The sequence below is a fragment of the Phalacrocorax aristotelis genome, chromosome 26, assembly GCF_949628215.1.
Source record: "Phalacrocorax aristotelis chromosome 26, bGulAri2.1, whole genome shotgun sequence".
In the NCBI taxonomy this organism is placed as follows: Eukaryota; Metazoa; Chordata; class Aves; order Suliformes; family Phalacrocoracidae; genus Phalacrocorax; species Phalacrocorax aristotelis.
Window position 1 is genome coordinate 919,657 of NC_134301.1, and position 11,508 is coordinate 931,164.

Here is an 11,508-nt window from a genome sequence, read left to right on the forward strand (position 1 = left end):
CATGTGAGCTGCTGTCTTGTTCTTCCAGCAGATGTCTGGGTAGTGGAAGTCACCCATCAGGACCAGGTTCCGTTGGCCAGAAGCTTCCTTTAGTGCCCCACTAAAGCTGAAACAAGTTCAAGACAGTGGACAAAGAAGCCCGATTACAGTTCATTATGATGATGCAAAAGAAATGCACCATGTTCCGGAAAGAGTGAAAAAGGATGGAGAACATCATGGGTGGGATACCTTACTTGGTGGTCACCGAGAGCAACAGGAACTTTGAATCTAGTGCTTCATCCAGTTGTGCTTTTATTAGCTCGCACATTATTATGTGTCTTACTTCTAATCACTCTGTATGTGAAGGTCAATGGGAGGGTCCCCTTTGCTCTTTCCATCTCCGGTCTCTTTGTGAGTCATTCTAGGTTGATTCTGACTCCACCACCAAAAAACAGAGGAGGATGTTGGGAGGAGTGATTTCTTGCCCCCAAAATGCAGGAGGGCCATGGAGGGGGTTGGTAGTTTCCATCAGAACAGGGTTGGTAGCACAGGAAAAGATCACAGAAAGGGACCTGGGAAAGGGAGAGGGAAGTGCTGCGTGTTTGCAGTGAGCATGGGTCTGGAGCGGCCAGCACGAGGTGGGTCCGTGTGGGTCTCTGGGACATGTGCTCAGCAGCGGCAGTGCCCGTGGGGCAGCAGCCTTGCGTGTTTCGTGGAGGAGCTGGTGGTGGTGTTCCTGGGTGGGCGCTGAAGAGGAAGGAGCTGCCTGTGTCCTACTGGAAGTTGTGCTGGGGTCTGGAGCTGTACAGAAGCAGGAGAGGGGCCACGGGCAGCGGCTCCTGCCGACACAGCGAGGGCAGCCGTTTGTGCAGGGTTTGAAGCCACGGCGCTTGAACACCAGGAGCCGCTCCTCACCTAATAAGCTGCAGTTGCTCCTCACTGCTTGCAAGTTGTGAGCAGCTCTGCACAGAAGCTCTGCTGGCGCCTCAGTCAGGCCCCAGAGCGTCTGCTCTGCCAGCGATAAGTGGGTGCTGAGAGTGGTGCCCTGTTTCCCCGGTAACTGGGAAGGCTGGGCCCCACGTCAGTCCTGGTGCCAGCCCCAGGGAGGTGACGGCCGTGTCACAGTGGGCAGCTGCGGCCGTCAGTGCCACCGTGCGCCTGTGACACGGGTGCCCGAGCGGGTATAAAGAGGGCTGCTCCCGGGGGCTGAGGAGCATCTGGAGCAGAAGCTCAGTGCTGCTGGGCAGGAGTTTGGAGGGTCCTTGCCAAGGTGCTGTCCTGTGTCTGCCGTGCAGTGGAAGGCTCCCAACGCAGGAGTGGAGGGTGAGGGCAGAGTATCCCCGTGGTCCCCACAGCCAGCGGCAGGGCGAGGGAGTGGATGGGGGTCTGTGTGTGGCTGTGAGCAGTGGGGGGAAGGCAGTAGCCTGGCCGGGCTGCCTGGGAAGCTGGGGCAGTGCCATGTGTGAGCGGGCGTATGTCTGTGACAGGGAATCTGATGGTTCCCCATTCCTGCAGGCAGCAGACGCTGCGGGGACTCCTCAGGGAGCCAGCAGAGATTCTGTGCACAGCTGCACACAACTGGCAAGCAGCAAGGAGCTACTGCAGACTATGGTAGGTGTGGAGTGGCTCCCGGTACATGTGGGTCGGGGCTGCACACCTGAGCCCTTGCTCTCCTTCCTGCGTGCAGGGGGACAAATATCAGGACCTGGACGATGCCCTAGAGACGCTCAACAGAAAGACTGGTGTCCTCTCCTCTGCCCACGTCCCAGAGCTGCGCAGGCTGGGGCTCGGCGGTTTGAAGGGACCGCTGGAGGTCATCTTGTCTCGTCCAGCCCCGCTGCTCAAGGAGGGTCACCTCGCTCCGCTTGGCCAGCGGCTGCGGGCAGAAGCGTGACTGGGGAGGACATTTTCCCCAGGATATGGGGGTGTCCATCCCTTTGCCATGCGTGGCCCTGTGATTTGCCCAGTCTCCCAGTGCCCTGGGGCAGTGGGGCAGCAAGTGGGCATGGCCCTGGGGCTGGAGAGGGACGAGGGTGATACGCCGGTTGTTTTGCAGGTGGAAAAGCACTCTGCCCACATGGTGTCCTGGCTGCAGGAGTTTAACCAGGGGACTGAGGTAGTGCTGAAAGGGCTGGGGGAAAAGAGATGGGTGCCCACAGGCCCCGGGGTGGGAGGGCTGGAGAAGGGTGGCAGCGGACTCCGGGACTCAGACCCTTCCTTCTCCCAGGTGCTGCGTCAGCAAATAAAAAGTCTTGAAGAGGCACTGGAGGAGGAGGAGATGTGGTGAGTTGGGCCCCTCGCCCCACACAGGTGTCTAGGGCGGTCTCTGCAGCACCCAGAGCGATGGGGCTGCCAGTGCTGGAGCCAGGCAATGGTGTGGGGGGTATGTGCAGCACACGGTGTGACAGGGGAGCCCATTCCCTGCCTTCCTGGGGTGCTGTATGGTTGGAAGGGGACCCAATGCATGGCCCTGGAGGTCTGTAACTCGTCCAACCATGCCCTGTTGCCTGCAGCCAGCAGCAGAGGAAGAAGGAGGCAGAGGTGCTGGGGACTACACTGCTGGAGCTGGTGGAAGCACAGCTGGTAAGGGGGATGCCTGTGCCAGCCCCTGCCCTGGCCAGCGGGGTCTCCCTGGGAACCGGGGTCCATGGAGGTCACAGCCACGCACGGGCTATGCTCCTGCATGAGGCAGAGGCCAGTGGCACCGAGCAACTCCAGCTGTCCCGGCTGCGCTGCAGGGTGTGACAAGTGTCCTTGCTCTGTGTTGACCTGCAGGAGAGGGACATGCTGGCGAGGAGACGCGGCTTCATTTATTGGCTGCAGTGAGTGTCCCCAGTGGGTGCCGTGGGGCCCGCTCCCGGGCAGCGGCTGGCATGGGCCGGACCCCTGCTCCAGCCAGCAGGGCTCACAAGCTGGGGAGCAGCTGGCTGGCTGTGGGCTTTGCAGCTGGGAAGTGCTCAGCGTCGCTTTTCCCTGAGCCAGGGCTCTTTCCTGGGCTTGCGGCGTCTCGTGCACCACCCTGCCCGGGGGAGCAATGAGAAATGGTGGGGGAAGCAGGCTGTGGGGCTCCCAGAACACACCCTGCATCCCATAGGCAGGATCTGGTTGGGACGCATCCAGCCTGTCCTGCCTCCCATCCCTCTTCTGCCCCACAGGACGCTCATCCTGCTCTTGGTCAGCCTGCAGCTGGCTGTCGGCTTTGCTCTGGCTGCTGTTGTCCTCTACGCCTCCTGGTACGACCCCGAGCTCTTCCACCGCCTGCTGTTGCATGTGCTGTGTGAGACCAACATCGACCAGGCAATTGCACTGGGGAAGATCTTCCCCAGGGTCATGGACGGGCCGCTGCCCTTCTGACAGCCCCCCACCCTCAATAAAGCCTTTTCTACCTGAACCTCCATGTACTGGGGTGTGTTTGTTGGGGCGCGTGGAGAGGGTCTTGCCCCGCACGCCAGTCCCTGCATACCCTCGAGGCCAGGGCCAGTCTCAGCTGCTAGGCACTGGGTGCCACCCCGCCGCCTGCCGCAAGCTGGGTCCCTGCGTGCCAGCCTCAGCTGCCGTCCCTCCTTCCCTCCGTCCCCGCACGGTATTGATGCCACTGTAGAACCAGGCGGAACCACCGTCTTCTCAGGCCACGGTAGATTTTATTCTCCAGTGAGGAGTGGGGAAGGCAGCAAGCCTGGTCCGTAGCAGGGCAGGCGAGGAGGACGCCTGTGCTGCTGGGGTGCGTGGGAAGCCAAAGGAAAGGGGTGCCGGGGCAGGTGTGTTGAGACCTCACAGGGCAGGACGGTGACACTGGAGGTGTCGCAGAGGCCCCAGGGCAGGGCAGCCCTGCCAGCAGGAGGGGCCCATGGGCACCCAGCAAAGCAGGCCATGGGAAGCTCCTTCTCTCCTCAGCGGTCCCTGATGCCCTCCACCACCTCCTGCCACGTGCTCAGCACACAGCTGGCGCAGGCCGAGCCGGGCACAGAACTAGTGCGCACACGTGCACAGGACTGCTGCTTGGGGTGGGGGGTGCAGGTGTGAGTGTGCAGACGGCCGACGGTGCCCCTCTCTGGGGGAGGCTCCCATGCCAGCCCTCAGCAGCCCCGACTGTGCATGTGTGTGTGGCCGTGCCCGGTGCGTGAGAGAGCGTGGGTACTCCTGTGCTTGGGGAGCACAAGGTCGTGCGTGGCTGTGCCCATGCGCGTACGACTGCACCTGTGGCAGCACCCACGGTGCTGGGCACAGCTACAGGTGAGCAGGGTGGCGTGGCTGTGCTCAGCTGTGCGGGGGGTGCATTCCTCTAAGCGCACCCACGTGTCCGTGTATGATTGTGTGTCTGGGTAGGGCAGCATCCCTGCCACTGTCCCTGCCGATAGGGCACGTGGCTCTGCCCCTCACACCCTGCTGCCTCCCGACGCGCAGGTGCAGCCATGCAGACCGAAGTGGCTAAGGAAGAGCTCCGCAAGCTCCGGGAGCGCCTGGTGCGCTGTTCTGCCGAGACCAAAAGGCACAAGGAGCTGCTACAGTGCCTGGTAGGTGTGCAGTGCTGCCCTTGTCCCCAGGGGCTGCAGCTGCGAGCGCTGAGCCCCTGACCCTTCTTTTCCCCACGCAGGGGAAGAAGCAGCAGGAGCTGCAGGAAACCATGCAGGAGCTCAGCCAGAAGGTCAGTGTCCCCTCCTCTGCCCTGGCCCCAGCTGCAGCTCCTGTGGCTGTGCCAGGGGCTGAGTGCCTGTGTCTGGCTCCTCTTCCAGAACCGTGTTGTGGCGCAGTGTTTGGAGAACAACTGCCAGGAGCTGCAGCGGCTGGAGGGGCTGGTGGCCCAGATGAAGGTCGGCTCACAGAATCACAGGCTGGTTGAGGCTGGAAGGGGCCTCTGGAGATCATCTGGCCTTGTCCAATGGCCCTGCTGAAGCAGGGTCAGCAAGAGCCACCTGCTCGGGACCATGTCCAGATGTGGAGCGTGCCCAGAGTTGGGCCTGGGGGTCCCTCCCTCTGCCTGCCCCTAGCACCTGCAGGGCCGGGGAAGGAAAGGGGACGCGAGGGCAAAGGCAGAGCCCGAGGGGGTCTGGGAGGGGATAATGCCAAGGGCAGTGCACTCGTGGCAGTGCCCGGGTGCCCTGACGGCAGCTCCTCTTCCCCTCCTCTCCTGCAGGCCCACGTCCAAGTCGCAATTATGGAAGCAGCCGCGAGCCTGCAAGAGGCGCAGAAGGTAGAGGGGAAAAGGAGGCGTGTGCTGAAAGGGTCAGGGAACGGGGTGCCAGTGCTGGGTCCACGCAGCCCAGCAGCCACAGTCAGTGGTGTGGCTGGGGAGGAGATTTACTCTGGGATAGGGCATCCGTGATGGAGGGCTTGGGCCTCTGGATGTCCCCCAGGCTCCTGGCTGTGGCTGTGCTGCAGAGGGGAGCCTGATGTGGGTCGGCAGGCACAGCAGCATGGCTTTGGGAAGGGGGTGGGATGAGTGACCCTCCCTTGTGTGTCAGGGGAAGCCGTGTGTAACGGCCTGTCAGGCATGGGCTGGAGGGGGTTGCTGGATACTCTGGCACTGGGCCCCAGCTGGTGTCATGGGGGCCTCCTCCACCCCCTGCCCCTCCTGGAGGCAGACGTTCCTGTTCCCTCTTCCCTCCCAGCACGCCCTGGCCCTGCCCTCACCTCCCACTGCCCTGGGGACTGACTGGGGGTGCCCTTTCACACCATGGCTCCCTGCAGTGTGTCCCGCTTGCTTTGCAGTGGCGTCAGTGTGCAGAACTGGTTACTGCTGTTAAGGAGCAAGTTGAGGTCAATAAGGTACTGGGGACAGGAGGGACGGGGGGGGTCACATGCTTGTGGGGGGAAGGCCCCTCAGAGTGGGCATGGCATGGACTCCTCACCACATCCTCTGCTTGTCCAGCTGCTCAGGAACAAGCTCCAGCACCTCCAGGAGGGATGGGAATGCCTCCGAGACCCAACAGCTTTGTGAGTGGCAACGGGGCCCTGAGTGAAACCTGGGGCAGCGGGGTGGAGGGTGCTGAGCAGCTTTGGGCAGGTGTCTGCCACTGCAGACATCTTTCTGGCTCCTGTCCGCTCCTCCTGCCTGCTCTGGAGATCCCTTTGTCTTCTCCTGAGCGCCTCAAAAACTCTCTGAGCAACTCAGGACTTCTGGAAGCAGCTCTGCACAACTCTGGGCAGCTCCCAGGCTCTCCTCCATGCCCATAAGGCCTGGGGTGGGACAGGGTGGGGAGGTGGGTCCATGCAGTAAGGGCTTGCTAGGGTGCCCGGTGCCAGCCCCAGCAGAGGCTGGGCAGCACCCTAGCGGCTACCCGGGGGGGTCACCATGCCGGCCAAGGTCTCTTCTCACAGCCCTGAACCCCACGGTGTCTGTAGCAGGAGGAAGACAGCACAGGCAGAGGGGACAGGGGAGTCGCTGATGCAGGAGATGGTGGCTGTGCGGCTGGTAGGACAGACAACCCCGCTGTGGGCCTTGCGGAGGGAAGGGTCTGCACAGTGCCCAGGGCACAGGGGAGCACTCATCTTAAGGAGGACAAGGGAGGGGATCTGAGCCCCCAAGCCTCGGCCGCCTCGCACACCCTAACACATCTCTCTGTGTGCCTTGGCCTGTAGGAGGAGCGGCGGGTGTCAAGGAGGCATCAGATCACCTCTTGGCTGCGGTGAGTTGCCCTGGGGGCTTGGGGTGCCGGGGCTCTTCCATGGGCAGTGGGATGCTCGTGCCAGTGGGCCAAGGGCATTATGCATCTTGGGAACTTGCCTGGGATGGAACGTTGCAGTATTTATTCTCTTCCTAGTGGGGGGGCACACAGGGAGGGATTTGGGGGCCCACGAGGGAGACGTTCATTAGAGCCGAGAGAGATGCCTGGGCCCCTCACTCCAGTCCTGAGCAGGGGGCAGTGTTGCGCCCAGCATGGGGAAAGGTCCCACGGTGGCGTTCACGCTGGGTGGTTGGAAAGAGCTGAGACAAATTTGCCCCAGCTCTGCCTGACCCCTCTCCTGTCCCACAGGACACTTTTTCTGTTCCTTGCCTTCCTGGAGATCGCCATCTTCATCCTAGTCCTGCTCTAGAGGGACATCCTGAACTGGGCCCTACCACCGAAGCTGGCAGACATGGACGCCTTTGGGAGCCGCCCGGGGAGGTCGAGGTCCCGGTACTTTTGAAATAAAACTCAAAAGATTAGAAGGAAATCTGTGATGGTAGGACAAGTGCGTGACCTTGTCAATCAACATCAGCTGACGGTTCAGAACGAGGTGATGCTGCTGCTTTCCCTTCTGCCTGTGTGCCCCACGACCGCTCTGCCTCAGACCTGGCTCTTGCCCAATGGGGAGGCAGGAGGCCGTTTCCACCATCCTGCACGAGCGGCTGCCATCGTTGTGTCGGCAGGAGCCGCTGCCCGTGGCCCCTCTCCTGCTTCTGTAGAGCCCCAGCCCCCAGCGAAACCTCCAGAGGACACAGGCAGCTCCTTCCTCTTCAGCCCCTGCACGGGGGCACCACCAGCAGCTCCTCCAAGAAACACACAAGGCTGCTGCCCCACGGGCACTGCCGTTGCTGAGCACGTGTCCCAGAGACCCACATGGACCCACCTCACACGTCCCCTTCATGCTCCACATCGAGCCTTTGCCCTCCACATCTCCAAGAGCCCCTCCTCGCTGGTGAAGATGAGCTCAGCAGAGCTCCTCTCCTCCTCGTTGGCTCCTCGGTCACTTGGAGGAGGATGTTCTCATCGACGCTCTGAGGGGCCTCCTGGACTGCTTGTTGTCCCGCTGTGCTGCCCCTCCAGCAGGGCTCTCTGAAGCCCCCCATGAGGACCCGGTTCCTGTGGACATGGGGCTGCTCCAACCTGTCTGTCGATGGCCTCACCCGCTTGTTCTCCCTGCTCAGGCAGCCTGTGGCTGGCACCCTCTACAACGTCACCCTTCCCTGTCTGCTCGTTCATCCTTGCCCAGGATCGCTCACTTGGCTCAGCCAGCGTTCAGCGCCCCACCGAAGTACAGGGAGGCTGTGACTGAGGACACGATTTGCTCTATCAACCTACTACGGTTGCAGCAGGTGAGCCTCTCAACGTCCTGTTGTGGCCTCGTTGTCCACCATGAGTGCGCCAGGCTCGAATGGGTGTTCAGGATGGAGTTGTAGGGCAACACCACGGCTGTGGAGGCCTGCAGGACTCGGCAGATGGAAAACTCCAGCCTGGACATCTTGCTGCCCTTGAGCCAGAGGGCCTCCATGAGCAGGGAGGTAAAGCTGGAGCTGGTGCCGCCCCCAAAGCTGTGGAAGACCAGGAATCCCTGCAGCTTCGTGCACTGGTCAGTCTGGAAGAAGGGGAGAGAAAACAAGACAGGTCCATCAGTAATTCTGAATTTAAGCTGCTACCAAGTTGCCCAGGAAGGAAAATATTCACCCCAGGGTCTCAGGCCTTTGGGGACTCCTGTCTCGGGGACGCAGGCAGGGGCAGGCACCTGCCCGAGTGCCCCAGCTCTGCTTCCAGCCACGGCGCCCTGTGCATTGGCATGACCTGCCCTCAGGGAAAGGGGCCGCTTCCCGCAGGGACTGGGGGACAGTCGGCTCCTTCCTGCTCCAGGAGCTGCCCCTTGCAGTGCCTGTGCCCAGCACAACCCAAGGGGTCTGCTGTGGGGAAACGGAACCCACGGAGGGAGATGCACTCGTGCTGCGGGGGCAAAGATGGGGGCTCAGGCTCAGCTGGGGGCAGGCCCCCCACTAACACTGCTTGGAGCCTTTCAGCCCGCCACTGCCCCAGAGCTGAGAGCTGGGCTTCCACAGGGTTCCCAGGTTCCCCAGTCCCCTCCAGCCAAGGCCTGCACCGGGACAGCGACAACTTCAGTCCCTTCACTGCAGGGATGCCCATCACCCCCTCCCAGTTCCAGTGCACCCCCAGTCCCCACAGAAAGAGGAATCCCCCTTTTCTCTGCCAGCCCTTGCACCACCCCACACAGTCCCAGCACCGCCGTCACCCCCTCCTTGGGAAGAGTTTCCCCCATTGCAGACACTGCTGCTCGTGCCCAGGGCGCTGTGAGAGTGGCGGCTGCCCCTGCCATCGCTCCACACCCCCGTGAACCACTCCCACCCATGCTCCCATCGAGGGGCGCTCCCTTTCCGAAGGAGAGGGCGGCAGTAGGGTCCCACTGGCACCCCCCCACTCCCTGCTCTGGGCAGGTTCCCCTCGCAGCTCAGGGAGACTCCAGGGCACCCAGGGGGTCTGTGGGAGCCTGGCCCACACAGTGCACCCCAGACGGGCAGGGAGCCTGGAGGGGGAGACAGTCGGCGGTGGGAGCACGCAGCCTGCAAGCCCTGGCTAGGGGGGGAAAAGGCTCTGGGCCCCACACACACCGGGGGCGCACAGGACCCCGTATCCACCCACCTCAGGGCCTGCTCTGTGGTGTGCAAGTGTTCGGCAGGCCCAGCCCCACGGGGTGTCCCCCACTCACAAGGAGCCTTCACCCACCAGACCGCTGCCCCACACACAGCCCCGGGAATCTCACAACCCCCAGGCTGTCCAGGCCCATGCGATGTTCCCAGGCCACCCTGCCCGGCTCTCACCATGGCCACCCTCCGCCCAAGTTGTTACGGGGCTGAGCATGAGGGGCAAGGAGCACCCAGCACAGCCCCCTATAATACCCGGGGGGCAGGGCAGGGCAATGTCCCTGCCACCTCCTGTCACCACTGCTAGCCGGTAATAGTTAGGGACCCCCCTACCCACAAAAACACCCCAGCACCCCGTCACTGCTCACACACACATGCCAACAGCCCCAAGGGCATTGAGGTGTCCCGGTATTGTCCCCATACACGGGCACCCCCCAGCCCCGCGCTGATCATTGTGCTCCGTGTTCCCCCCGACAAAACAATCTGGCTTTGGATGTGCACCTGCTGCCTTTGCCTCCCGGGGGGAACCCACGGGACCCCTGGGAAGGGGGCTGGGACACCATCGCTCCTTGGGGCTGGCACCACCTCTCCACCGTCCCCACAAGAGGCAATGAGCTCTCCAGGCCACTGCCAGGGACCCCCATTGTCACCTTCCCCGCATCGTCTTTCCCAGTTCCAACAGCCCACTCTGCCCCCACACATCCCTCCCCACTCCCCACACACCAGCCCAGTCCAGTAACTCTCCCCCACTCCTCCCAGCCCACCATGGTCTCAAACATCCCCTTCCCCGCGCCCACTCTGGCCACACTCATTCCCCCCCAGGCCCCCCAGTCCAGCCCGCTCCCACACACCGCCTCCAGCCTCCACAGGCCACTCTGCTCCACTACACCCTGCCCTCCCAGCCCTGCCAGGCCCCAACATCATCCCCCAGACCCACGGCCCACGCCACTCACACACATCGCCCCCAGAACAGCCCCAGCCGGGCAGGACCGACCCACACAGCGCCCCCGGACCGGCCCCACCTGCTCCAGCTGCCCCTGGAGTGGCTCCACCTGCCGCACCACCAGCTCCACCACCTTCACGGCCGCCGCCATCTTGGCCCGCCGCGACGCTCTGGCGCCAATGCGCCTCTCGCTGCCCCGCTGCACAGCGCCCCCTGGCGGCCGGCGGCCGGCAGCGCTCCGGACCACGGGAGGCAGCAGCCCCGAAAAGGGGCGGGGGGCGGGCGGCAGGGCCGCCCCCTTGCAGGGCCCTAACAACCACCCCACACCCACACCCCCAGAGGGGGCATCGAGGGTCCCCCCCAAGGGGCAGAGGCTACAGCCCAGCACTGCCATGGGGATGGAGCCCTGAGCAAGCAGCGCACCAACCCCCTAACACTTTCCCACTCTCCTGAGGTTCCCCCCAACCCCAAAAACCAAAGGATGGGGCTCTGGGTCACCTCCAGCAGCAGAGGAGGAGGGCAGGAGCCCCAGGGACCCTCCCCAGGGGGTCAAAGGGGAGCAGGGTGCAGGGGCAGGAGGGACTCAGACAGGGAGCAGGAGAGATGAGGGGGACAGTGCCAAAGGCAGCAGCTTTATTGTCACAGAACCCAAATAAAAACACTTCCGTTAAACTAAACTAAAGCAGTAGCAGTAGCAGACCCCCCCCTGCGATGCCCCATTGTTGCTCCACAGGGACAGGGACACCCAGCCCTCACTGCAGGCAGACAGGGAGCCTGTAGGCAACAGGGGCTGCCCTGGCAAGGTACTTGAGTCTAGGGGCTTCATGGACGGAGCCCAGGGATGAGCAGCTGGAGAGAGGGATTAGAAAGAGCCTTCTATCCCCAAAATCCCCGGAGCAAAAGCTAGTCCCATCCTCTCCTCCCCCAGCACCAGGACCAGACTTTTCAGCCCAGTTTCTGCCAGAAGCATTACACAAGGGCTGACCCTCTCCGGGGGGATCTCTGGACATGCATAGGCACCTGCCACCTATAGCCTCTTGCAGAAGAGCTCATGGACAGAGCTGGCCTCCTCATGAAGGTTCTGGTTGTAGAAGATGTAGGCCAGCTTGAACGTGCACAGCACTGCTGCAAGGGAAACCCAGATATTAAAGACATGACGGAGAGAGAACGACCCCTCCCTCTCCTTACCCAGCCAGGGATGGTCACCCTCTGCCCTGGCCCCACCAGCCACATACTCTGC

At 62.8% G+C, this 11,508-nt stretch overlaps 1 protein-coding gene across 1 annotated transcript; it reads right to left on the reverse strand.

Moving 5' to 3' along the window:
- Nucleotides 1-5,826: 5,826 nt before the first annotated feature.
- On the reverse strand, nucleotides 5,827-10,434 carry LOC142048574 (tubulin alpha-3 chain-like). Its single transcript, XM_075075608.1, has 2 exons — nucleotides 10,348-10,434; nucleotides 5,827-8,256 (listed from the first exon to the last, which is right to left on the reverse strand). The coding sequence occupies exons 1-2, from the start codon at nucleotides 10,417-10,419 to the stop codon at nucleotides 7,909-7,911; spliced, it is 420 nt and encodes a 139-aa protein (XP_074931709.1). The 5' UTR covers nucleotides 10,420-10,434; the 3' UTR covers nucleotides 5,827-7,908.
- Nucleotides 10,435-11,508: the final 1,074 nt, after the last annotated feature.

Bases quoted from the DNA above. Each gene is read 5' to 3' on its own strand.
- LOC142048574 (XM_075075608.1), bottom strand. From the start codon at position 10,419: ATGGCGGCGGCCGTGAAGGTGGTGGAGCTGGTGGTGCGGCAGGTGGAG. The intron at 8,257-10,347 runs GTGGGGCCGGTC...CCCTTCTTCCAG, and splicing joins TCCAGGGGCAGCTGGAGCAG to ACTGACCAGTGCACGAAGCT.